The sequence below is a fragment of the Ursus maritimus genome, unplaced genomic scaffold, assembly GCF_017311325.1.
Source record: "Ursus maritimus isolate PB19 unplaced genomic scaffold, ASM1731132v1 scaffold_2, whole genome shotgun sequence".
Taxonomy (NCBI): domain Eukaryota; kingdom Metazoa; phylum Chordata; class Mammalia; order Carnivora; family Ursidae; genus Ursus; species Ursus maritimus.
In genome coordinates, this window is record NW_024424452.1 from 17,488,537 (window position 1) to 17,514,350 (window position 25,814).

The following is a 25,814-nucleotide window of genomic DNA, read 5'->3' on the forward strand; positions in this document are numbered from 1 at the left end:
CCCGGCCGTAGCCAATAGAGGGGGGCGCGCGGCCCACAGTTTGGCCAATGGGGAGGGAGGGACTTGGGAGCGGATTGCTACCTCCCCCTTCCTGGTCTGGCCAGTAGGAGGGGAGCGGGGTGGGCGGGGGGACGGAAGGAGGGACAACTGGGAGGACTGCGGGCCGGGAACCTCCAGCGCGCGCGCGCTCCTCCCGTACGTGCGCGCGGATGCTCTGTCTTATGACCCGGGCATTCGTGAGCCACGGGTAATCTATAGGGCAGGGTTTGGGAGTGTGCGTGGAGGGGTTCGCCTGGTGTTTGTGGATGAGTGGTGGACACCCCACTCGGTTTCTTCTGTATGTGGCTTAATGGAATTGAGAGTGGCGGTACACGCAGGCGCAGTGGGTTCTGGTCGCGGGAGGGGTGATTTTGGAGCCCCGTGGGCTTTACTGCGCAGGCGCAGACCGGGCGAGGCCTCCCGGTGGATGGCTTTTGCGGCTGCGCTGTCCCCCAGCCCCGCCAACGGCCCCCTCATCGCCCTCTTCAACCGACGGTTACATCAGCCAGCGAGGAGCAGTGTTACCGGGCGATCGGTGACCCCTCCTAGAGTGGGTAGCATTGAATGAGTAGTAGAGGTCGGGAGGGTGGGTTGTAAAGGGAGTACCTTCCTCCCAGAGTATGGGGCATAAGGCTGGTGAAAATGATTGTCTTTTCTGTTTGAGGGGTAATGTACCTGAGCTAGGTGGTTCTGAATCTGCATTCCCTGAGCTTTCGTCTTTATGTCTAGGGTGGATTCTTGGTTAACGACTACTGTAGCGTCATTGCTTTCTTGGAATCGTGGGGCCCTGACCCCTTGGAGAAAGTGAGAAGGTTGTGTTGAATTGACAACCATTGTTGTTTGAGGTCTGTTTTAGTGGCATTTGGTGGAAATGTGTTTACTGGCTTTTACTGTCTATGCCTTTCTTCCTCTGTGAGGTGAGAGTTTAAAATTCTTGTGGGTAATTGATTTGTAGTCTAAGCCAGCATCTTTACAGAGTGTGTGGTTTTAGTATACCAAGCTCTTTGAAATTAATTGTATAAGAGGGATTGAATGTGTTTAACTAGTTTCTTGTTTCCTTTCTCATAGGGGACAAAGCACAGGAAAGGGACCCCCACAGTCACCGGTGAGTGCCACTCCGCACCCTCAAAGTATAGAGGTACATGTGGGCATATAGGACAGATCGTGTGCAGAAATAGTCAGTTGGGCTCAGAAAAGTAGAGGCCCGGCACATACCAAGTGGGTGTGAGTGGATTGTGGGTATTCAGGAGGAAGGTGAGATGTTGACTAGCTATTTATTTCTCCTGTGTTGTTGGTAGGTGTTCGAGGGTGTCTACAACAATTCCAGAATGCTGCATTTTCTTACAGCTGTTGTGGTGAGTGGGTATCTAACCCCTGGGTTGTTTGAGGAATGTAATGCACCAGTTTGCTGGAGACCTTCTTCTTCTCCGCTCTTTCAGGGCTCCACTTGTGATGTAAAGGTGAAGAATGGTACCACTTATGAAGGTATCTTCAAGACTCTGAGCTCAAAGGTTAGTGTACTCAAATTAACTGATTTTTGGAATTTTCACAGAAGGAGGAGGAGAATGAAATAGGCTAATTGGAGATGTGAGTTGAATGGTGTTGGACGATGTTTTGTTACTCATTTCTGTAGGCCTGTGTCGGAGTAGTGCTGGAAGCAATAAGAAATGTGGGTTGGACATTGGAGGGGTGGGTACTGTAATATTAAAATATTTAGTCCTGGGCTGATACTGATACTGAGAAGACTGTGTGACAGTGTGGTGTTGGAATGAGGTTAGAAAATGTAAAAGGAAAATAGTCCTATTTTTGGCATCATATTTCTTGATACTGACCCTTTACTGTTTGGAAATGGGACTTTTATAGTTTGAACTAGCAGTAGACGCTGTACACCGGAAAGCATCTGAGCCAGCAGGTGGCCCTCGTCGGGAAGACATTGTGGACACCATGGTGTTTAAGCCAAGCGATGTCATGCTTGTTCACTTCCGAAATGTTGACTTCAATTATGCTACTAAAGGTATTGTGTTGGGTTTTTGTGTCAGACTAGAGGGCAGAGAGCAGTTACATAATGACTTGAATCTTTTTCTCCCCCCGCCCCCTGCTTTTTTAAGATTTTATTTATTTGAGAGAGATCACGAACAGGGGGGAGGAGTAGAGGGAGAAGCAGACTCCCCACTGAGTAGGGAGAGGGAGAAGCAGGCTCCCCTCTGAGCAGGGAGCCCCATGCAGGACTCGAACCTAAGACCGTGAGATCATGACCTGAGCCGAAGGCCAACACTTAACTGACTGAGCCATCCAGGCGCCCCTAGGTTTTTCTTCTTGAGAGTATGTCTTGATGTCTAAGATACAGTGGAATGTATTCCAGGCTGTGTTGTGGTCCTTCATGTTTCCCTTGCTTTGCTTTCAACTCTTGCTCCTCTTGAACTCTTAAGATGAGGCTTGTTGTGCTGCACCGCCCACACCCTCCCTTTCCCCCAACCCTGACACACACTTTTCTTTGTTTCCCAACTACTTACTGGGGGTGAGGGTGTTGGAAGAGGCTGTGAAATAATCCCCTCACTCCTGATCTTTGACTCTGCCCCCACAGACAAGTTCACTGATTCAGCCATTGCCATGAACTCAAAGGTGAATGGAGAGCACAAAGAGAAGGTGCTTCAGCGCTGGGAAGGGGGCGACAGCAACAGTGATGACTATGACCTCGAGTCTGACATGGTACAGCTCCCCTTCCCTGAGACCCCGAGAGCCGGGCGCTCTGCTGCCCAAGTGCAGGTCGTTGACTGTGATGTCACTCCTGGAACCAAGTGTTGCTTCTGGGGAGGGGAGAAGAGGTTTTTACTATTGCCCGTTGATGGCTGTCAGATTTCAAATGAAAAGCTACAGAAAATAACAAAAATACTTGTTTTCCAATTTTCTGCGATTGACAGCTACTAACATTTGCTTCAAGATTTTTTTTTTCCTTCAGTTTAGCAAAGGGTAGACAAGATTGTAGACTTGTCGTAGACCCAGGTCCTTCCAAAAACAAGGACTTCGAAATCATTTCAGATTTCTCATGAGTTAATGTATTATTATGCTATACTTAATTTGCACAAGAATTTATTTCCACTGCTTGTTGTTTTCACTTTTTTTTCGTGTTGGTATATAGATCATTGCTTTCAACTATTTTGTCTATTTTTGTTTATATGTGTGAATGTGTATATATATGTGTGAATGTGTATATATGTAAATATACACAACGAAACATATTTATCTTTTTCCTTACTGATTGGTATTTGTTGCCATTATTTTGCTATTAGAAATAGTGCCATGTACACCTATACCAAATTTTTCTAGAACATACACCTGGAAATGGATTCGTTAGGTCTTAAGACTTTGGTTTTACTAGTTGTTGCCAGTCTGTGCTATAACTGGTAGTACTAGTTGATATTCCTGCCAGCCTTGTTCTTTTTTTTGCACTTGGTTTGGTCAGATTTGTGTGTTTTTCAGCCTGGTGGAGGAGAATGACAGGTCAGTGTTGCTTTCCTTTCTGGGTTTTAAAACATTCTCCTTTCTCCCTCCTTAGTCCAATGGATGGGACCCCAACGAAATGTTCAAGTTCAACGAGGAGAACTATGGCGTGAAGACCACCTATGACAGCAGTCTTTCTTCTTACACGTGAGTGTCTAGGTACTTCCCAGTTGGTGCAGTTTGAAGCATGGGGTCATGGCATTTGTTCATGTTTTTCTGGGTGTCCAAGTTGCCCTCTTCCCCACTTCTGGTCTGCCTTGTTTCATTGTCCCCTCAAAATACCAGGCCATCTCATGGATAGAAATAGCTACTTTCTTTTTTTCTTTTCTTTTCTTTTTTTTTTTTAAGATTTTATTTATTTATTTGACCGAGATAGAGACAGCCAGCAAGAGAGGGAACACAAGCAGGGGGAGTGGGAGAGGAAGAAGCAGGCTCATAGCGGAGGAGCCTGATGTGGGGCTCGATCCCATAACGCTGGGATCACGCCCTGAGCCAAAGGCAGATGCTTAACCGCTGTGCCACCCAGGCGCCCCAGAAATAGCTACTTTCTTGTCCATTTACCCATACTTTTCTCTAGAACTTAAAGTATACTTACACATGCCTATAAGTACTCTGGTTCAGAGATTGGCTTTGTTGCCCCACATGGGACCTAGTAGATGCCCATTAAATATGTGCTGAGTTGTTGAAGGGGTTAAACATCTGCACACCTGAGCTGCTGATGAGCCTGACCAAAATGTTTCCCTTCTCTTTCTCTTGTCCCCTGGCACTGGGGTGTGGTGGTCTGTGGTCCTCTCAGGGTGCCCTTGGAGAAGGACAACTCAGAAGAGTTTCGTCAGCGGGAGCTGCGTGCAGCCCAGTTGGCCCGAGAGATTGAATCGAGCCCCCAGTACCGCCTGAGGATCGCCATGGAGAATGATGATGGGCGCACCGAGGAGGAGAAGCACAGTGCAGTCCAGCGGCAGGGTTCAGGACGGGAGAGCCCCAGCTTGGCATCTAGGTGATTGCTGGGGGTGGCCTGCTCTTTTGGGGGCTCTTTGTACACTCCTGTTAAAGCTTCGTGGCCACATAAGATGTAGGTTAGTATGTAATTATTCCCAATTTTCAGGTTTAAGAATTGAGGCCTAGAGCAGATAAGTAGTTTGTCCAAGGTAACAAAGCTAAAGCTTGTGGATTTAGAAAAAAAATTTTTTTTGAGTATTGATACTCTTTTTTTCCTCTGTGTGTTCATCCATATGTATGTCTGAACTTTTCCCCTTATGAAAGCAAAATCAAAGTGTACACGATGTTTAATAACCTGTGAAAGCTGTACCTTGAACTACAGTGTGATCCTCCCTTTCTCATAGGTCAGGAGTGGTACAGTTGTGGAGCTCTGGCCAGGTTGGTTAGGTCAGGGTTGACGCAAAAGGTCAGAAGCCTTACAGCTACAGAACATTTAACCAGAACAGATCTTCAAGTGGGGGTAGTGCAGAAAGCTGGAGTGTGCGTGCGTGTGTGTGCGTGCGTGCGTGCGCGCGCGCGTGTGTGTGTGCGTGCGTGTGTGTGCGTGCACATGTGCATGCACGCACAGTTTAGGAGGAAAGGCTTCATTTTTCCAAAACATGTGGGTTTTATGACTAATTGACCTTACTTGAGCTCTCCCCTTAGGGAGGGAAAGTATATCCCTCTACCCCAACGAGTTCGGGAAGGTCCCCGGGGAGGAGTTCGATGCAGTAGTTCCCGGGGTGGCCGGCCTGGCCTTAGCTCCTTGCCACCTCGTGGTCCTCACCACCTTGACAGTAGCAGCCCTGGCCCAGGTTCTGAGACACGTGGTATCAACGGAGGTGAGTTATGAAGCGGGCTTTTGTGGGGGGGGTAGGGAAGAGGATAAGAAGGAGGTGGGAAGGACAATTGAAAGGGTAGATGGGCTGGAAGGGTGATGCGTTGGTGATAATGTAATAGCAGATACTCTGCCTCTTTTTTCCCCATCTTAAAAAAAAAAAAAAAAATTAGGCCCTTCCCGCATGTCCCCTAAGGCACAGCGGCCTCTGAGAGGTGGTGCCAAGACTCTGTCTTCACCCAGCAGTAGGCCTTCTGGAGAAGCTTCTGTCCCACCTCCTCCTGCAGGTAACATTTCAGCAGTGTTCTATGAAGAAACAGAAATTTGGGGGGATTGTTGGAATGCTCGGATGGGAGATAGTTTCAAGGTACAAGAGATGTTTTGGAGGGGGTGGATTTATGCTTTTCAGGGAAGAATTTGTTTCCCTCATGTAGCAATGCCAGCACAGCTGTCTACGGGTTGTGTTTGGCTGGCAGATGTCTTTTGTTTAAATTAGTTATCAGGGCGCCTGGTTGGCTTAGTGGAGCATGCGACTCTTGATCTTAGGGTCGTGAGTTCAACCCCCACATTAGGCATGGAGCTTACTTTAAAAAAAAAAAAAAAAGAAAACAAATACCAAACAACTTTTTAGTTGTCAACAGTTTGAAGCAGGAGACATAGGAAATTTCTTTGGAAAAACAGAAAGTTCTGCAAACACTGAACGTGTCTTGCAGCATAACCCTAGTTAGCTGGGAGCGAGCTGTGACTGCCTCTGTAAACATTGCAGTCTTTTATGCTGCTCAAGTGTATCTTACCTGCTTATGTTACCTGCCTTGTTCTTCTGGGCGTTTAGGTTTGTGATCTTGCATATAAAGTGGATAAATTTTCCTTGGTGTTTCTAGTGGGTTCCCTATGCTCCTCACTCACTGAATGGCAGTAACCATCGTACAGCTTTCCCTTTACTTCCAGTGGGCCGGATGTACCCCCCGCGCTCTCCCAAGTCGGCTGCCCCTGCCCCAATCTCAGCTTCCTGTCCTGATGCCCCCATGGGATCGGCAGTACCGACCTCTTCGGCTTCCATCCCTGTGACATCATCGGTTGTGGATCCTGGAGTAGGCTCCATTTCCCCAGCTTCTCCAAAGATCTCATTGGCCCCCACAGATGGTAAGAGCCAGGTGGTTGAGGGTTTGTGGACAATGTGAAGTGTGGTTCTGGACAGAAGAACCTTCAGGCGTGTGTCTCTTCTTGCTCAGTAAAAGAACTTCCAGCCAAGGAACCTGGGAGAACTCTGGAGTCCCAGGAGCTGTCCCGGATAGCTGGGAAAGGTGAGGATTGGTTTTTTGTTTTGGGGGGTTTTTTGGTGGTATTTTGTTGCTGTTCTTAAGATTTTATTTATTTGACAGAGAGTGGGTATAAGCTGGGAGAGCAGCAGGAAATGAGGGAGAAGCAGGCTCCTCGCTGAGCAGGGAGCCAGATGGGGGCTCGATCTCAGGACCTTGGGATCATCACCTGAGCCGAAGGAAGATGCTTAACCAACTGAGCCACCCAGGCGCCCCTTTTTTTGTGGTTTATGTTTGTTTGATTTTCTGAAGTATAATGTCCTTTTTATTCGGGGAGTACTTCAGTTAGTAACAAGAGTAATGGGGGCTCAGAAACAGTGTCTTGTCAGTTGTGCAGTCTTAGTTCTATAGGGTTCTCAAACTTTTTTTTTTTTTTTTTCTAGTTTTCTTTGTCCTTTGAGGTACTGGCATTGTAGCCACCTTTGAGAAAAGAAATGTATATTTTCTCCTTTTTCCCCTGTTTCTCCTAGTCCCTGGCCTTCAGAATGAACAAAAACGCTTTCAACTGGAAGAACTGAGGAAGTTTGGGGCCCAGTTTAAGGTAAGAGGAGTGTGGGAGTGAGCCAAGGTGTTAGGATGAAGAGGGATGAGAGGGGGCTTATAGAAGAAGCACAGGACAAGGACCAGGTGTGATAGAAGAGATGAGCAAGTAAGGATGCAAGGGAGGCCAAGCCTGGGGCCCGGACCAGCTGTCTGAATACTGTATGTGTGCTGCTCTCCTTCCAGCTGCTGCCTAGTAGCTCCCCTGAGACCATCCTGGATCCTTTTCCTCCCCGGATCTTAAAGGAAGAGGCCAAAGGGAAAGATGGTCTATTGAGTTCAGAGCCAGTGGGGTCCCCAGTCTCCTCAAAGACGGAGTCCGTATCGGATAAGGAGGATAAGCCGCCCCTGCCGCCGGCAGGGGGCACAGAAGGGCCGGAGCAGCCCCCTCCACCTTGCCCAAGCCAAACTGGCAGCCCCCCGGTGGGCCTCATCAAGGGAGACGACAAGGATGAGGGCCCGGTCGCTGAGTGAGTAGGACGGGGAGCTGGGTGGGTGTCAGGTGGGGAGAGGAGTAAGCCATGAGGATTGACTTTCTTTTTCTCTCACAGACAAGTGAAGAAGTCAACACTGAACCCCAACGCCAAGGAGTTCAATCCCACAAAGCCTCTGCTGTCTGTGGTAAGACGGGAGGGGTGGATGTGGATTGGTTTCCCTGAGGGAGGCTTGGGAGTGGGGTAATAGAGCATGGGGGAGGCTCTCTGAAAGTTGGGCTGCTCGGGGGAAGATAGACAGGTGTCAGGTTTGGGGGCGGGAGATCAAGATGTGTCATTAAGTGTGTGTGTGTTTCTCCTTGAGGCTTAGCGTTCAGCTCAGGGAACATGTGGTGGGGTAGTTGTGAGCATGGCTTTCAGTCAGGCCCCTGATTTGGCTTGAACTCCCGTACTTTAAAAAAAAAAAACAAAAACTTGGTGATCATGGACGAGCTGTTTAATTTTTCTGTCTTGGTTTCCTTACCTATAATTTTAGAATACCCGTGTCGTGGGGTCCGATGTGAGGCTTAACCAAGATGCAGGGGAGAATGTGTGTGGCAGGCAGCACTCTGAATGCTGTGCTGCTATCAGAGGTGCAGGAGAGGCGGACAAAAACCATACTTAAACAACGTCCTTTGTCTCTCACAGAATAAATCCACCAGTACCCCAACTTCTCCGGGACCCCGGACTCACTCAACTCCCTCCATCCCGGTGCTGACAGCAGGCCAGAGTGGGCTCTACAGCCCCCAGTACATTTCCTACATACCTCAGATCCATATGGGACCAGCTGTTCAGGTAAGAGGAGAGACTGAGCAGTCCGGGCTAAGAGGCTGGGTTGGGCTGCTGAGGACCAGGTCCGGCCTGTTCAGGGCATTTGTGAGCAAGCTGTTGAGCTTCGTCTGTGTTCTTTTTTCTAGGCACCTCAGATGTATCCATACCCTGTATCCAATTCTGTGCCTGGACAACAGGGCAAGTACCGGGGAGCAAAAGGTGAGCAGAGTTGGCAGTGCTGGTCGGTGGGGTTGCCAGGTTGCCTCCTGGCAGATGGAGCTTGAGCTCGGCACCCTTTCCCCTACCCCAGGCTCCCTGCCCCCTCAGCGCTCGGACCAACACCAGCCAGCCTCAGCCCCTCCGATGATGCAGGCCGCCGCCGCCGCTGGCCCGCCCCTGGTGGCTGCCACGCCGTACTCTTCCTACATCCCTTACACCCCGCAGCAGTTCCCGGGCCAGCCCGCCATGATGCAGCCCATGGCCCACTACCCCTCGCAGGTAACCGAGGCACGGGAGGGAAGTAGGGGGATGGAGTGGAGGATCCTCTGTTCCATCACCCAGACTCAGGCCCCCATCCTGGCTGTGGTAGGACCTGTAGCAAGGCACCGCTACTGTCTGAGGTATAGATCTCATAGCGTCTCCTGGCTTGGTGGTTGTGACAAGGACAGCGATGCTGTGCACGGGTTCTCAGGCAGCAGGCTGTACCGACCGCTTCTTTCCTTGCCCCTCCAGCCGGTGTTTGCCCCCATGCTTCAGAGCAACCCACGCATGCTGACGTCGGGGAGCCATCCCCAGGCCATTGTGTCGTCCTCCACCCCTCAGTACCCTTCTGCAGAGCAGCCTACGCCCCAAGCCCTCTATGGTGAGTTCTGTGCTCTTCTCCTCGGGCCTTGCTCCTCAGCTCCCTCCAGTGTGGTTGGCACTGATTCTCTTCCTCTTTCCTGCTATAGCCACTGTTCACCAGTCCTATCCACACCATGCCACGCAGCTCCATGCCCACCAGCCGCAGCCAGCCACCACGCCTACTGGAAGCCAGCCGCAGTCCCAGCATGCGGCCCCCAGTCCCGTCCAGGTGTCTGCCATGGGAGATCCGAGTGGTTGGGGCGGGAATGGGTGGCTGGAAGAGGGGGATAGAGTTTGAGGGGTCGCTCCTCAGTGGGGGAGGGTCAGGGGCCAGTGGGTGGTAGGCCTGGTACCTGAGGAGTGGAGTGGTACTCACCCTTCCCCTCCCCCTAACAGCACCAGGCGGGGCAGGCCCCACACCTGGGCAGTGGACAGCCACAGCAGAATCTGTACCACCCAGGGGCCCTGACAGGCACGCCGCCTTCTCTGCCACCGGGACCTTCTGCCCAGTCCCCTCAGAGCAGCTTCCCCCAACCAGCCGCTGTGTATGCCATCCATGCCCACCAGCAGCTGCCCCACGGCTTCACCAACATGGCCCATGTTACCCAGGTAAGAACCCAAGGGACTTGTTTCCTGGGGCTGTCCTGTTCCTGAATCCTTGGGGCTCTTTTTCTGAGTGCTCTTAACACCGCGATTCTCAGAGCCCACGCTTAGCTTCTGGGGTACTCACGGCTGTGTTTTGTTCTTTATAGGCCCATGTCCAAACTGGAATCACAGCAGCCCCGCCCCCTCACCCTGGGGCTCCCCACCCGCCCCAGGTGATGCTGCTGCACCCACCCCAGAGCCATGGGGGCCCCCCCCAAGGCGCGGTGCCCCAGAGTGGGGTGCCTGCACTCTCAGCTTCCACACCCTCACCCTACCCCTACATCGGACACCCCCAAGGTGAGCAGCCTGGCCAGGCGCCTGGATTTCCAGGAGGAGCCGATGACAGGATTCGTGAGTTCTCGTTAGCTGGGGGAATTTGGCATGGAAGAGCTGATGGGCTGCAGGTGGGGCAGGATGCACGGGTTCTGGGAGGGGAGTGAGGGGTCTTGGAGGCAGGGCTGTCCCACAGGGCGCCCGCCGACCTGCACCTGTCTGTGAAGTATGTAGGGTGGGCAGAAGCCACAGTCGCCGCCGCCAGGGGCTTGCTCCTGGCTCTGTCCTTTGCTTCCCTCCGTCCTCGCTCAGTTGTGATCCAGCAGCCCCCCTCCCCACTGCCTCCCCAGCTCTCAGTGACCCCGACTGTCTCCTGACTTAGCCGAGGTAAGGTCAGCGCAGCAGACAGGGCCAGGCTGGGGTGTGGGGGGCTGAGCTGGGCACACGAGTAAGGGCTCTGGCTCACTGGGAAACAGCGATTGATCTGTGCTTCTGACAGCCCCATGAGACACCTTGAGGAGGCCGCTCCTACCCAAACACTCCCCCCACACCCCACACTGGACGGCATTGGTTGAAGGGACAGCTGCTTGGGTTCTAATGCTCCTGCTCTCTTCTCTTTCCCCTCCAACCAGTTCAATCTCATCCCTCCCAGCAGCTCCCCTTCCACCCCCCGGGGAACTGAAGATTGTCCTGGCCGCGACCTGAGACCTCCATGAGTGGAGGGAAGAGTGATCTATGTCTCTTCCCCCAGCAGCTCGGACCAGTCCCAGCCTCCCAATCCCCCCTTTCCCCTGGGGGAGCTGGGGAATTCCTGCCAAGCACCTTGAAGGGGAGGGGCCTCAAAGTGGGCAGGGCCAGGGTCCAGCGGGGGTGGGGGGTTCCTGCTCTGCCCCTGCCCATCCCCACCCCATCTTGCCCTCCCATCCTCTCATCTATCCCCCGCTGGAGACGGAAGATCTTTTATTTTCTATTATTTATAACCTCAGACTTGGGCCCCCTGTTTCTTTCTTCCCCATTAACTTGAGTGACCTGCGTGAGAGACAGACAGACAGATGCCCCACAAGGATGGTTGAACAAGGACTTTTACTTTTTATTACATAAAAATATTAAAAAAAATTAAAAAAAATAAAATTTTAAACTAACTTAATCTGCCTCTGGTTTCCTCTGGAGAACAGAGTAAGACGGTAGCTGGCAAGCCCTGGGAGGCCTGAGGTGGCTCCAGCAGTGGGGATGCAGCGGTCCAGGCTGAACGCGCTTGCTGCCCTGTCCCTGCTGCGCAGCACCTGGCTTCCCAGCGACTTTCTCAGCCTTGATGCAGGCCTCATCTTAAGGTGCGATTTCAAGTGTTTATTGCTATTGCTAGTGTAAGTTCTTCATGACATTCTTCTCTGCACCGAAAAGCACGTTAGTGGTTTGGCTGCTGGAAACAGGCCTGCACGGAGTACAGGTGAGGGGTGTTGTGTGCGGGTGGGCGCTGCAAAGGCACTGGTAGAGGGGAGACGGCTGGGTTGAGCCTGGTTTAGGGGAGCAAGAGCTAAACCAGGGGCTAAATGGCACAGAAGAGCCAGGTATGGGATGTAGAAATGACACATTGCAGAAGTGGTTATTTCCAAGGAAACAGGTTGCAATTTTTACTGCATGTCCTGGCCTTGGTTTTCTTGTCTCTTCAGTGATCATTTCCCCCTTAGAGCATCGAGGGGATGGGGCTGGTACTCATGGGTAGGTGGGGCTGTTTCAGCTGGGACCAAAGCCAGAAAAGATGGGCTAAGAGGGCAGGAAAAGTGAAGATTACATACAGGGGAGACATCCAAGATGTAAGGGTCTGAAACCTGGTAATGGGTGGGCATGATGGGGCGGGGTAAGTGAGAACACATGTGCAGGGCTTGGGTCCCCACCGGAAGAGCTCTTAAGAGGATGGCAGTTGGAGCTGGGGGGCAGTGATGGAAAAAGCAGCAGCAGGAAAGCCGCTGGGCTTGGGATGTCTCAGGTGCAGGTGGAGACCAGCCTCCCCAGTACAGAGATGGGACTGCAGTGCTTCCGGGCTCGTCCTGAGGCTCCAGGGAGGGTCTTCGGAATGTCGAGACTTTCCAGCCTCACCTCAGACATCGAGGAGAGTTAAGCAAACCTGCCCTATCGCTGGACAATTCTTTATCGTGAAGCTCTTTTGTCCTTTTCTTGAGCCCTTTTCTCTGCTGTGAAGCCACAGATTCGATTGTGACTCAAAACAGCTCTCAGGTTGGGCCTAAGAGCCGCTCAGTGCTGAATATGCTCATTTGTGAGAAGCAAGTTTGAAAGGGGTGCTTGTTAATCTCTGCTGAGAGTTACCTTTTGTTTGGGGTCAGCGTCCTGGCCAGTCGTTTCAAGTTTTTAAACAAACACCTATTCAGCATTTTATTCCCTACACCTTTGATACGGTCCTTATCTTACTCTTAAATCTCAGTACGTGTTCGAAACAAAAACTTCCGTTTATAACTTCTCACTCCTGTGTCTAGAATTGGTGATGTATAGGGGGAACAACCCATCCAGCACAGAGACTTATTAATTAAAAAGAGGACCCTATGAAGTGGTGGATGTTGGTTCCAGAGGTGAGACACAGTCCCCAGTATCCTAGAGCTTAGACAAGGGCAGGTAGACGTTAACAGCCTTAGTAACTACTCTGAGAGGATAGGTGGGTTTGGCACCTCAGCTGAACCCACCCTTGCTCCAAGGGGTAAAAGTCCCCACTTTCTCCCATAGGACAGCCAACAATCCTACCTAGTGTTTTGCTAGGCAGCCACACCAGCTTTACTAGACCAACTTTCCTCCTTTTCTCAAGTTGTCAACAGCAGTTCTGACAGCTTTAAGACAGGAGCTTTGTTCCAAACGGTACCACAGAGATGAACTGAGGATGTGTCCTGGGCTCCATGTTTCTACCCCCCCATCCTCTCCAACTTAGACAAAGGACACAAGACACAACGTCCCTCGCTATTCACAGAACAGTTTATTGACCTACCTCACCTGGCAGGCCCTGGGGCCCCTCCTGACCAGGGGAAGCGGCAGCCTAGTTGCACTGCTGGGTTGCAGCCTGGGCCCTGGGGAGGGGGCGCCAGCAGCAGGAAAGAACGCTGGCCAGTGCAGCCTTCAATACCAGAGTCTGAGCAGAGTCCAGACTCAACCCCACTTGATGTTCTTGTCCTCCTCAGTCATGGCCGGCGTCTCAGTGACAAGGCCAGTGCCAATGGTCCGGTTGCCATCTCGAAGGGTGAAACGCTGGCCTTTTTCTAAGATCATGGGCTGCCGCAAGATAAGGGTGATCTTCAGGTCCTCCCCGGGCATAGCAAGCTCCTGGAGAGGGCAGAGACAGGGTTCATGCATGGCCCTCAAGCACCTTCTTCCCAACTGTTTGCTGCCTACCAAGGTTAAAACGAATGTTAACTAAACTGAATTTGATTAAAAATTTTTTTAAAAGTTCTGGGAAATGCAGCAGGGGGATTCTTTCTAGAACCAGCTTCATCCCAGCCGCCAGGCAGATGCAAATGGTGCATGTCAAGAGAGGAAAGGAGTTGTGACCAGTGTTCCTAACGTTCACTCTGGAAAGTCAAGGAAATTGTGGGTCATGCAGGTTTCTTAAGTCACAGGACTTCTCTGAGCCATTATGTATGGTGCAATTCTCAACGGGGAGAATCCTCTTCTGGGAGATCTTTCTGTGGGTAAATGCTAGCGTGGACTGGGTGGAGACTCACTCTCCCTAAACCCACCCAGCCAGACCTTTCCATCACTAGCTTCATCTACAGTCAATGAAAAGTCACCCGTGTTGTCACGTTTGGAATTGTGAGTGAGGGAGAGCTGGGGTGAAGTGTCTCTTCCACTCCTTCACATTCCCTATAGCCACCATACCTTCCCTGGTGGCAAGATGACACGACAGGCCATGTCCCAAGTCAGGGAGAACATGACAGGCATGAAGTGGGACACAAAAGGCTTGTGGCGGCCACCTTCCTCCTTGCTGAGGATATAAACCTGGAAAAAAAAGAACAACAGGGTGAAGCTGGGCCTGGCTGGAAACACCGCCACTGCACAGGACCGTCTGGCTCAACGCTGTCCCATCACCTGGAGCCCTCACCTGTGCCTCCACCTTCTGATGGGTCTGGATGGACCCTGGCTTGGCCATGACCAGGCCACGCCTCAGGTCCTCTCGCTTCAAGCCTCGGACCAGGGCTCCAAGGTTGTCACCTGCCTCTGCCCGCTCCAGACTCTTGTGGAACATCTCAATGCCTAGGAGGGAAGAGGAGAGACAAGGGAGGAGGGTCTAGGGCAGAGGGAAGGCACAAAGGATCTGCAAGGGAAATCCTGGAGCCAGCCCCTGGGTCCCGAGGCATCTTTCCTATACCTGTCACCACAGTGCGAATGTGCTTGTTATGTCCCAGGAACTCACACTCATCTCCCTTCTTCAAAATGCCACGCTCTAATGTACCTGTCACCACGGTGCCCCGGCCTGGAAAGAAACAGGACAAGAAGGACATCAGGGACCCTGGGCCAGGCTATACAGCCAGAGAGTAGTGCAAGTGAACACGGTCCTCACCAGGAATAGAGTAAACGGACTCTACAGGCAGCAGGAAAGGCTTCTCCAGGTCTCGGGTGGGTACTGGGATGTAAGTGTCCACGGCATCCAGCAGCTTCTGCACGGACTTCACGCCTAGCTCAGGGTCACGTTGCTATGGGGAGGAAGTGACAGGACTCTGAAATTCTCGTTCTGCTCTTCTTACTAAGAGGCACTCTCCAGGCTCAGCAGAACTCTGGCCACCCATCCAGTCCCATCCTCTGCCACAGCCCCTGCCTGACCCCGCCTTCACCTCAAGGGCACAGAGGGCAGAGCCTATGATGACCGGGGTCTCCTCCCCTTTGTAGCCAAACTCGGTGAGCAGTTCCCGGATCTCCAGCTCAACCAACTCCACCATCTCCGCGTCCTGGACAGCATCTGCTTTGTTCACGTACACCACAACATGCTCCACTCCTATCTGTGGATGGCAAAGAGGTAGAAGCGGTGTCCTGCATGGACCAACTCCCCACTCTTCCTCTTTCCACCCCTTCCCAGGCTCTGAGTACCTGTCTGGCCAGTAATAGATGCTCTCGGGTCTGGGGCATAGGGCCGTCATTGGCTGCCACCACAAGGATGCAGCCATCGAGGGGCGCAGTGCCTGTGATCATATTCTGGGTAGAAGGATAGGAAACAGTGTAGTTCAAGGACCTCCTCAGCTCCACGTCCATCTAGCCAAGCACAGCAGCTGAGGCCCACCTTTCTCTGCCATCTCCTTACCACCCACTTTGAGAGGTCATGCTCAGAAATCCATGACCTCAACCCATGCACCTTGAATATCTTAACTTCCCCACAAGTCCAACATTTTTCCTGGCAGGCACAGCCCCTGGCCCTGTACCCAGCAGCTCTCTCACCTTCACGTAATCTGCGTGACCTGGGCAGTCCGTGTGGGCATAGTGGCGGGCCGCAGTGCTATACTCCACGTGAGCCGCATTAATTGTGATTCCACGCGCTCGCTCTTCAGGGGCGTTGTCAATCTCTTCATACTTCTTAAACTTGGCTCCACCCCCCTCCGCTAAAACTAAGGGGAAGGAGGAGAACAAACCTCTCAGACCAAGTTCCAGAGGTAGAGGCAGGGCTCAAGCCACACCCAAGTCCCTCCCACCTACTACGCAAAGGACAGTCTGGGAGAATAATGCGTCCGTGATCTCCTCCGTCAGTTCCTGCAGCGGGTGTAACTCGGGTGAGAAGGAAATGTTAAAGGGCCTCAAGGTCCAGCTCTGCGACTTCTCCAGGATAAAGCCTCTGCTTACAGGACACTGGCCACGGCTAGAGAGAGGCCATTCGGGCTCCGCTCCCCAGCTTACGCATCACAAAATCTTGCACGTTCAGGGGAAATGTGTTTCCTGCATCTTCCAATCCACCGCCCGGGGCCACAGCACCTCCCGGGCTCCAGGTCCCGCCAGCGCAGCGGGCGCTTCCGGACGCCCCCGACCCATCCCCGCTTACTCTTCGTGATGGCCGCGGTCAGTGTGGTCTTGCCGTGGTCCACATGGCCGATGGTGCCCACGTTCACATGGGGCTTGTCGCGCACATAGATCTTCTTGGCCTCCACGGCCAGGCCGCGGCACAAGCGGGGCAGTGTCGGGGCCTTCAGCGGCCGCAGCAGACCCTGCAGCAATGGGGTCGGGCCGGTGCCGAGACCTGCCAGGGCAGAGGCTTGGAGTCAGGGCGCCGGTCCGAGCCCGACCGCTCCCGACGACCCCCCACGTGGCCCCGCGCCACTACTGCCTTCCTCGCCCCCTCACCGCTCAAGAGGGGCGTCGCGCGCAGCAGGGTGGTGGCCGCCATTGTGGTCGTACTCGCGCCCGGAGCCGGGCGCCCGCGCGTGCGAAAAGGAAAGGGCACGGGCGACTGGAGGTGACTTCCGGCGGAAGTGAAGGCTCGGAGGGCAAGTCTGGGTCCGTCTAGCCTCCAGTTTTTGTGGCCGTCTTACGACTTCCGGGCGTGGGACCAAAGACGACGCCAGGAAGGGGCTGGCGTCTCGGGGGCGGGGACGGAGGGACCCGGTTTCCACGGCGCTCTCGGGCCTAGCGAACCTACGGGGGCACAGCGGGTGTCTCGGGCGGCGCGGGGGAGCGACGTAAAGTGTCCCGTCGCGCACCAGCGCCCCGAGGCTCACGGGCGTTGTAGTTCCCAGGGCGGCGCGCTGTGTTTGCGCAGGGCGTGGGCGTCAGGTAGGGCTAGGCCGGGTCCGGAGCGAGAGTGCCGGCCTCCCGAAGGCCGAGGCGGCGGCTCCGACGCGGTCCGCTCGGGAGCGTCCTGGCCCAGAGCCCCCTGGGGTCCGACCCACTGCGCGGGTCTGGCGAGACATCTGGCGGCCGCTGAGCCGCCCCTGGAGGTAGGACCAGGCCCTACGGCCAGGCTGAGACGGGCCTGGGAGCCTTTCGCGGGTGGGGCGTAAGTGTGACCCATCTCTCCGCGGAGCGTCTGTTTTCTTATCTGTAAAATGGGAACAGTAGTATCTACCTCATGGGGAGATTCTGACGTCTGGCTCTGAGAGGAAATGAGCTGGACAGGAGGCAGGAATGGTGTCCAGGGGCCTCCAGGTCCTACAGCCCCTGACCCTCAAATACCGGCTCTCCTGGCTCCCAGCCTGCGGGGACAGACAGCTTTGCCGTCCACCCCTGGAGCCCCTCAGCAAGCCAGGGACTAATTCCCTTGATCGTCGCCCCACCCGCCCACCCAGTTATTCAGATGATACCGAGGGTGAGGGGCCGGCCTCGAGTGCCTGTAGGGGCAGCCTGAGTCTTTCTTTTCCCTATCGTGGCCCCAGCACCGAACAGGGCGGGGCACCCAGTGAGCGCTCAGGGAATTTGTGTTGACTGAATGAGTGAGTGCAAGGCTGGCAAATGACCTTTAACTTTGACATCCATCATCTCGTCACCCTGGGACGAGAACAGCAGCTGCTTAACCCTGATTGATGTTTCCCAAACCCATCAGGTCCATGGACGGTTTTGGGTTTCAGATAGATTCCCTAATTCCTCCCTTGAAGGTGATGATTCAGGAGGGTCTGAGCACAGACGGGGAAGCTGTGTTTATTTATAACACACACGGTTTCCCAAGCTCCGAGGAGTTTGGGAAACTCCGAGCTAGAGCTTTTCATGGATCAGGCGTTGTGCCAATGCTTCGTATTGGTTCACATTCAACGCACCCGGTGTTACCCTGTGTGGTTGGAGCCATTATTTCCCCCATTTTACAGGTGAGAAAACAGAGCATCAGGGTGATTTAGGAACCCAGTACAACTGAACTCCAAAAAAGTGTGCATTTAACCGCTGCCTGGTACTGTCATTCAGAGGTCCATCTACTGCTCAGGTAAAATGAAGAACTTGCCAAGACTTCTGTCCTCCTGGCCCTCCAGCCCATCCGCTCTGCTTAGGAAGGGCTGGTGCCGTAACTAAAGGTTTTCTTTGTCTTTATCCTGTACCTCAGTCACTCCACTCCTGGGAATTTCTCCTAAGACACTGTTGACCACTCTCGGAATGTAAGGTTTTTAGGGGGTGGTATTTGAACAAAGCTTTCTATTTTAGCGGTGCTGTATTTATTTGAATGTGTATTAGTTTGGGGGGGAAAAACTGGGGTGGCAAATACTGAGATTAAAAAATGATTCAATTTCAAAAACTGTATGTGGTCGATGATATTATGGGTAGTATAAACATGGGGCAGATTTGGGGGCAGGTGGTACATGAATGACTGAAGTTTGAGAAACACGGCACTCGGAAAAGAGTCCAAAGGGAGAAGATGTTTTGTAGAGCTGTTGACTGTAGCGTCCTGTGTGATAGTTGGAAGTCTTGATTTACAGACAACAGAATTTACATTGGCTGGTTTACGCAGAAGAAGATTTGTGTAAGCTTTTGAGTTAGCTGACAGAATTGTGGGACGGGCTGGAGAAACAGCTCCCAAGCCATGGAGCTGATCTGGCGTGGGAAGAAAAGCGCTGCTCCCACCATTGCCACCAAACACTAAAGGCCAGAACTTAGACTTGACTGTGACACCTACTGCTCGTGGCACTGAAGCCACTTCTGCATCAAGAAAGTGGCCTTCCCTCCCTCCCGACCCTCCTGCCCCCAAGATCAGGCAAATTCAAAGCCTCCCTTGAATGCACCTGATTGGAAAAGCCTAGATCGTCCTGTGTCCCTGTCTTGTATGAGAGGAGTCTGAGAGAGGCCGCCTAACTTTGATGTTGGAGAGCAGGAGTGCTAGCGGGGGAATCTCCCCAGATGTCCAGCCATGCCTGTGACCAGTAGCACAGTGAACACAGACGTCCAGCATGTGGCCGTGGGAGCATCAGTGTGGCATGGCCTCTAGATGAGGGAGTCCTAGAGTGGGCTCAGAGTTGTGGAGACCAGGACAGCCAACCACCTGGGAAAATGCTTGTGAGCAGTGCCTGATGAAGAAGGAAGGCTGGCTGCTGTAGAAACCTAGCAGGTGGGGGTTGGCGGGGCGGGCGAACGACAAAGGAAGTGGAGAACACTCAGGACTTTAGGAGGCTGTGAATTTGCTTGGAGAAAGATTTTTCTGAGACGTGTATTTTGAGTGATTGTAGTTAAAGACTCGTTCTTTGTGCAGAATCTTGAACTCTTTAAAAACACGCTCTTGAAATCACATGGCCTTTTGGGTTCCCCCTAGCAGTCTGTGCCTTTGAGCTCCTGCTTAACAGCCATTTTTCCGTCTTCCTACAGACAGGGCCCTGATTTTGTTCAAGATGGTCCTTTCCGCAGTTCCGGGAATAAATCCTGACAGGCCTCGCCTACTTCTGGTGGTCCTGTTCTCCTTGCCAGGGGCTTCGTTTAGGGTTGGGTGTGTAACTTCTTTGGGGCCTATGATTGGTATGAGGAGATCTACTTTGGGGGGCTGCCAGGAAAGGGTCCCTCCACCCTCAAGGAGACACCAGAGAGACGGACTGCCTTCTGACTCTGGGTGTTGCTGGGTCTGGAGGCAAAGCGTGGAACTACTCTGCCCATCTTATTTCCGATCAGTGATGAAGCCAAAATCCAGAGGAGGGCAAAACAGAGGATTTTAGAAGACCGGACTCCTTGTGGTGTGATGACAAATGTCCTTACTATTTAAGCGAGACTGTCTCAGTTGTCTGTGTGCATTCAGATACCTCCTAACAGATAACCTGTCTTACAGCACTCGATACCCTGAGACATATTTCTTGGTTTCACTTGTCAGAGACCGAGTGGCTTGAGTAGGGCCAGGACTGAACTTCCTTTATGTCTGTACCCTCTGCCTGGCCACTGTAGGGCTCTGCGTGATTGCACTTGAACCATTAATGAGGCTTCCAAACTGAAGGGTGCCACCAAGTGGTGCTACAGACCTAGCATGTCCGAAACATGTCCCGCTTCATTTTCTCCCAGGCTCTGCTTCCACATCTGAATAAACAATGTCACCTTTCTTCCTTCCCTCAACCCTGACATCTAACCCATTTACCCAGTCCTGCTGGTTGTCTCTCCAGAATATATCTCGGATGTGACCAATTTGTCTGTCTCCACTATTGACCTTGTGGTTCAGTCTGGGATCATCTGTCATCTAGGTTAGGTCACAACCTTTACAATGGGTCTCCCAGTTCCTGTTCTTCTCAAAACCTAGCAAATCCATCCTCCACCCAGCAGTCAGATCAGCCTTTAAAATGTGGATCAGGGGCGCCTGGGTGGCTCAGTTGTTTAGGCAACTGCCCTCGGCCCAGGTCATGATCCCAGAGTCCTGGGATCGAGTCCTGCATCGGGCCCCCTGCTCAGTGGGGAGTCTGCTTCTCCCTCTGACCCTCACCCCTCTCATGCTGTCTCACTCTCTCTCAAATAAATAATAAATAAAATCTTTAAAAAAATAAATAAAATGTGGATCAGAAGGGGCACCTAGCTGGTTCAGTTAGTAGAGCATGCAACTCTTTTTTTTTTTTTTTAAGACTTTTTATTTTTAGGGGCGCCTGAGTGACCTAATCAGTTAAGCATCTGCCTTTGGCTCAGGTCATGATCCCAGCGTCCTGGGATTGAGCCCCATGTTGGGCTCCTAACTCAGCCGGGAGCCTACTTCTCCCTCTGCCTGCTGCTCCCCCTGCCTGTGCGCTCTCTGACAAATAAATAAAATCTTAAAAAAAAAAAAAAAGATTTTTTATTTATTTGAGAGAGAGAGAGCACGAGCCGTTGAGGCGTGGGGAGGCAGGGGAGAGGGAGAAGGCTCCTCGCTTGATCCAAGGACTCTGGGATCATGACCTGAGCCAAAGGCAAATGCTTAACCAACTGAGCCACCCAAGTGCCCCGAGCATGCGACTCTCGATCTTAGGGTTGTGAGATCGAGGCCCACATTGGGTGTAGAGATTAATTGAATAAATAAAACAAAAATAAAGATTCCCTTTCAAGTTTTAATTAATTAATTAAGCGTGGATCGGAAATTAACCCTTCCCCCCACCTTCCCGTGACTCCTTACTACACTTAGACTAAAACCCCAACTCCTACTTTAAATCTTTTTTTTTTAAGATTTTATTTATTTATTTATTCGACAGAGATAGAGACAGCCAGCGAGAGAGGGAACACAAGCAGGGGGAGCGGGAGAGGAAGAAGCAGGCTCACAGCAGAGGAGCCTGATGTGGGGCTCGATCCCACAACTCCGGGATCACGCCCTGAGCCGAAGGCAGGCGCTTAACCGCTGTGCCACCCAGGCGCCCCCCAACTCCTACTTTAAATGGGCAAACTGTATGGCACGTGAATTATATATCAATAAAGCTGTTATATAAAAATCCAGACTCCTCCCGGTGGCCCACTTCTTTGACCCCATCCAGTATGGTTTTCCTCTCGTTCGCTCCCAACCGCACTCGCCATTCTGTTCTGCAAACATCCCACAGTTGTTTCTACCTCGGGCTCTTTGCAGATGTTCTTTCCTTGCCCTGGAGTGTTCCGTGTAGCTTTCTCTAGGGCTGTTTCTTCCATCATTCAGCTCCACCTCAAATGTCACCTCTTCTATCTAAAGTAGCCCCCAGTCACCCTCCTCTCAATGGGCCTCTTTGGTTTTCTTCATAGCACCTAAACGCCTAAAATGATCTTACTAATGCGCTGGTTGGTTGGTTTGTGGGGTTGTTGCTGTTCCCTGTCTCACCAGGTCATGATAGGAAGAGCTTATTTTTTTAACTCTATGATCGGTACCTAACACTCAGGTGAAGACGTGTTTGTTGAAGGAATTATGTGTTGAATTATTTCAGTCGAGCATGTGTGTTGGGCTTATTAAGTGTCCTGATGTTTTCAATGGAAAGCAAATTTTGTATTCACATTCACATTAAAAATAAAGGTGAACCACTGTAACTTTTGAAGCCTCTGCTTTATTATCTATAAAATGGGGATGGAGTGACGAAGTTAAACTTTATGATCTCTAAGATTTCTTGCCGCTCTCACCTCCAAAGGGAGGGCGGGGTCTGGTGTAATTGAAATGAGTGCTAGGCTCGTCAGCCACTTAGTGGCAGATGGGGCGCTGGGGCCCAGAGCTTTGTCCTCAGTGCCCCTCAACAGACGTATTGGAAGCTCAAGGACATTCTTCACTCTTCCCTACCAGCCAGCCTTGGCACTGCCTCCTCAGAAATCTCGCTGGCTGTTGTCCTTGGTACTAAGCCCACTGTACTGCCCTGGCCAAGTCAGCATCAGCCCCTCCTGGACCACAGCACCAGTTCTCCTCTCTGCTTCCGGTCCCCACCCCCACCCCCATACCGGCCCTGGATTTCCTTCCAAACAGAAATCTGATCACCTGTAAGTCAGATGTGACGGAAGACATTCCAACTGGAAACACTTCGTGAATGTTACACAAAAGCTGCCGAGTAGAAGGCACATTAGAGGCGGCCTAGGTGGCTTGGCCGCCCATGGCTTCCTAGAGGAGGCCACACTCGGAAGCCTGAAACCAGAGGGAGGAAGGTTGGCAGAAGTGGGGGAAACAGGTGTATGGAGGTTGAGAGGCAGAGCCTAAGTGAAGCTGGAGTATCTTAGGCTGTCAAAATGTCCTGGGTGGGCAGAGTATGATTTGGAGGGGGCAGAAAAAAAGACAAAATAGGAGAAATCCCCATCTCTTGGGGTGGGTAGGGTCAACCTCCAGAAGAATCCCACAAGCAACCACTTCCCCTTCTGTCCGAGACCCTGGTTTTCCTCTGAAGAGCCACCTCTGCTGAGCCCACCCCAATCTCAGACGATGGGTCTCTGATCCAGTGTTTCCCAGTCAGCATAATCCAACCCTTGTGATCACAAATGTTGGTTCAGGGTTAGTATTCGGTTCCAACCCCAACTAGCGTACTGAAGTCCAGTTCTGGCAAACTGCCCAAGGTAAACTCAGACCCCACAAATAAAGGGCTCAGTCCTCCCCAGACTGCCCCCATTTCAGACGTGAGCTGCAAGTGGGGTCCCCCAGTCATCTTCTGACCAACCTGCTACACATCTGGGAGATTCCCATGACCCCCCCTCCCCCTCAGGCGTGATAATTTGCTAGAACAACTCACAGAATGCAGGAAAATATACCTCCAATTACAGGTTTGTAGTAGAGAATACAAGTCAGGAACAGCCAAATGAAGAGAGACATAGAGTGAGGTCTGGGAGACCTGGTTTCATTTCTTAGGCATGATTGATTAAGTCATCGCCATGGGACTGAGCTCAATCTCCAGGTCCCCCTCCCCTCCATGGAGGTTCAGCTGCCTCAAAATCCCAACCCTCTGGGGCACCTGGCTGGCTCAGTGAGAAGAACATGTGACTTTTGATCTCAGGGGTTGTGAGTTCAAGCCCCATGATAGGTGTAGAGATTGCATTAATCAATCAATCTTTTAAAAAATCCCAACCCTCTAATCATGAGGATAGTCTTTCTGGTGAAGCTATCTAGGGGCTTGCCATTAGTTGCCTCATTAACTAAAACTCAGGGGTGATCTAAGGGGCACTTCTGTTACTTGGTAAATTCCAAGTATTTTAAAGCTCTGTGCCAGGAAGCTGGGACAAAAACCAAATTCTTCATGCACCTGGTGCCCCAGGTGGAACTGATGAGACTCAATCCTGTTGCATTTGCCGGAGCTACTGGGAAAGCTATGACCTCTTCCCACTACGATTGTTAGGCCAGTAGGATGTGTGCTTGGAGCTGTCGGTAGCCATCTTGCTGCCTACAAAGGGACAGTCCAGAGGAAAGCAGAGCTGAGACTGAGACCAAGTTCAAATGCACATTATTTGAGCCTCTGGCTTCAGCCATGCCTGAAGTCATTCTACCTCTGCTTTTTCAATTCTGTGAGCCAGTAAGCTCCCTGCTCTTTTCATGTTTAAGCTACCTTAAATTAGGAGTGGATGTGGGGGTTCCATTACTGGCAGCTAAAAGCATCCTAATTATCACACACCCTGTTCCTGAGGAGCAAGTATTTCTCCCTTTTATAGTAACACCTTGGCTTACCTTGGGTCCTGGATCCCACCACTCCCACCTTCCCCAAACCTCACTCCTTCGATTACTATCCTTCCTACTGGCTCCCTTCCCTTTAGACTTCGCACATGATCAGGTCTCCCTCAGGACAACTTTCCATACTCCTCCTCCCATTTCTTACCTTCCATTCAGTCCTCAGTCCACTACCATTTGGCTTCTGCTTCTACCACTTCCTTAAAATTACTCGCACCAAAGTCCCTAAACAGTCTTAGTTGATGAGGGATAGAAGCAGAAAAATATTCACCTTTAGCCCAGAAAGCTGACCTAAAGCCTGCAGAGCTCCGATAAGGATCAAGTACGTGCTGGCTGCTACATTCTTCAAGGGTCTCATGACTTGTCTGTACGTGTCACCGATAGTTAATATCCAACTGAATGATAAGCACCAGAGAAATCTTGCGAAAGTAGTTTTACGAGTAGAAATTCGAGGAAAACATTTATGATGTAATATTCCCTGCACGTCCCCTCCCTTTGGACACTAAGCATATACCCACCAGCTTCATACAGCAAAGGTGTAGCTCTTTCTGCCCACGGGTCTTGTCCCCGTGCTATAATAAAAGCACCTTTTTGCACCAAAAACATCTCAAGAATTCTTTTTTGAACATCCACTCGCGGCCCCACATCACTAGCCATCGGTGTTTTCTACAGGACACAATGGCAATGTCGTGGATCCCTTTTTAATCATTTGCCTGTGATGTGTCTGACCAACTGCCCCCATGCACGCATGTACTCTATACTCCCACACCCCCTGGTCTTTGTTCTGTGGTTCTTCTTCCAACGGTTAGAATGTCCAGATTTTTTCTCTTTTTTGGAGGAATGCCCTCAGGCTACTGGAGGCTTTGCCTTGATGAACTGATGCGTCCAGGAGTGTCGCTTGGTCAACAGCTGAGGCATGTAGATATATGAAAGGCCCCGCTCCCTTGTTTCTGGACAAACCTGACGCATAACTTTCTTGCCTGCAGGATCAAGTTGAACTACCCTCTGCCTGAGATCACGCATTTGTTTGGTTTCCTCTCCTTCCCTCTCCTGCTTCTCCCACTCTCTTACTGGTTTCTTCCGGTAGCACTGTTTGACGAAATCACTCGCACACAAATCCTCATCTCAAGGTCTGCTTCTGGGAAACCTGACCCAAGACATCATCTCAGCACTTTCTACTCCTCTTTTGCTGCCTACCTGATAAGTGCGGCTTGTTTTCCAGAATTAGGTCCTGGGCCCTATTCTCTCTACAGGTATTGCCTGGACCATCTCGCTCATGTCCATGGCTTCAACCACTACTCACTTCTGATCATCCCCAAACTGCTTTATGCGCTCAGATGGTAGCTCCCTCTCTGCTGGACAGCTCCCCGTAGCTGTCCACAGACACCTCCTGCACTAATGCAGTAGTCACTAGCCACATGTGGCTATTTTAATTGGTTAAAATTTAAATTCCGTTCCCTAGTCCCATTAGCCACATGTCAAGTGCTCAAGAGCTACATATGGCTAGTGGCTAGCACACCGGACAGTGTCGATATAGAACATCGGTCGTGGCAGAAAGTTTTATTGGACAGCTTAGACCCATTTCCAAACCTAACTCATCAACACCAGACCCTTGCCTTTCT

General features: G+C 51.7%; 2 protein-coding genes across 17 annotated transcripts in view; one reads left to right on the forward strand and one right to left on the reverse strand.

Annotated features, from left to right (window-relative positions):
• ATXN2L (ataxin 2 like) overlaps positions 1-11,367 on the forward strand; it is a 13,421-nt gene extending 2,054 nt beyond the window's left edge. For 2 of the 16 annotated variants that reach the window (XM_040635138.1, XM_040635148.1), the window contains exons 3-22: positions 1,338-1,394; positions 1,479-1,550; positions 1,903-2,053; positions 2,624-2,748; positions 3,596-3,687; positions 4,337-4,537; positions 5,185-5,360; positions 5,530-5,643; positions 6,287-6,499; positions 6,589-6,660; positions 7,146-7,216; positions 7,402-7,685; positions 7,767-7,836; positions 8,337-8,483; positions 8,606-8,678; positions 8,770-8,957; positions 9,192-9,321; positions 9,410-9,531; positions 9,699-9,911; positions 10,055-11,367. In XM_040635138.1, coding sequence (XP_040491072.1) covers positions 1,338-1,394; positions 1,479-1,550; positions 1,903-2,053; positions 2,624-2,748; positions 3,596-3,687; positions 4,337-4,537; positions 5,185-5,360; positions 5,530-5,643; positions 6,287-6,499; positions 6,589-6,660; positions 7,146-7,216; positions 7,402-7,685; positions 7,767-7,836; positions 8,337-8,483; positions 8,606-8,678; positions 8,770-8,957; positions 9,192-9,321; positions 9,410-9,531; positions 9,699-9,911; positions 10,055-10,387 — 2,904 coding nt within the window. In that variant the 3' untranslated portion in view covers positions 10,388-11,367. Of the gene's footprint in view, positions 1-134; positions 248-1,107; positions 1,145-1,337; positions 1,395-1,478; positions 1,551-1,902; positions 2,054-2,623; positions 2,749-3,595; positions 3,688-4,336; positions 4,538-5,184; positions 5,361-5,529; positions 5,644-6,286; positions 6,500-6,588; positions 6,661-7,145; positions 7,217-7,401; positions 7,686-7,766; positions 7,837-8,336; positions 8,484-8,605; positions 8,679-8,769; positions 8,958-9,191; positions 9,322-9,409; positions 9,532-9,698; positions 9,912-10,054 lie in introns of those variants that run through there. The other 14 variants (XM_040635147.1, XR_005836013.1, XR_005836014.1 and 11 more) reach the window with 14 other exon arrangements.
• A 1,814-nt stretch (positions 11,368-13,181) lies between these two features.
• On the reverse strand, positions 13,182-16,700 carry TUFM (Tu translation elongation factor, mitochondrial). Its single transcript, XM_040635152.1, has 10 exons — positions 16,542-16,700; positions 16,243-16,437; positions 15,648-15,814; positions 15,303-15,407; positions 15,050-15,214; positions 14,779-14,911; positions 14,587-14,691; positions 14,320-14,471; positions 14,097-14,216; positions 13,182-13,544 (listed from the first exon to the last, which is right to left on the reverse strand). Exons 1-10 carry the CDS (start codon positions 16,582-16,584, stop codon positions 13,371-13,373), a joined length of 1,359 nt encoding a protein of 452 aa, XP_040491086.1. The 5' UTR covers positions 16,585-16,700; the 3' UTR covers positions 13,182-13,370.
• Positions 16,701-25,814: the final 9,114 nt, after the last annotated feature.

Bases quoted from the DNA above. Each gene is read 5' to 3' on its own strand.
- TUFM (XM_040635152.1), bottom strand. From the start codon at position 16,584: ATGGCGGCCACCACCCTGCTGCGCGCGACGCCCCTCTTGAGCG. The intron at 16,438-16,541 runs GTGAGGGGGCGA...CTGCCCTGGCAG, and splicing joins CGCGACGCCCCTCTTGAGCG to GTCTCGGCACCGGCCCGACC. The intron at 14,692-14,778 runs GTGAGGACCGTG...GTTTCTTTCCAG, and splicing joins GTCCGTTTACTCTATTCCTG to GCCGGGGCACCGTGGTGACA.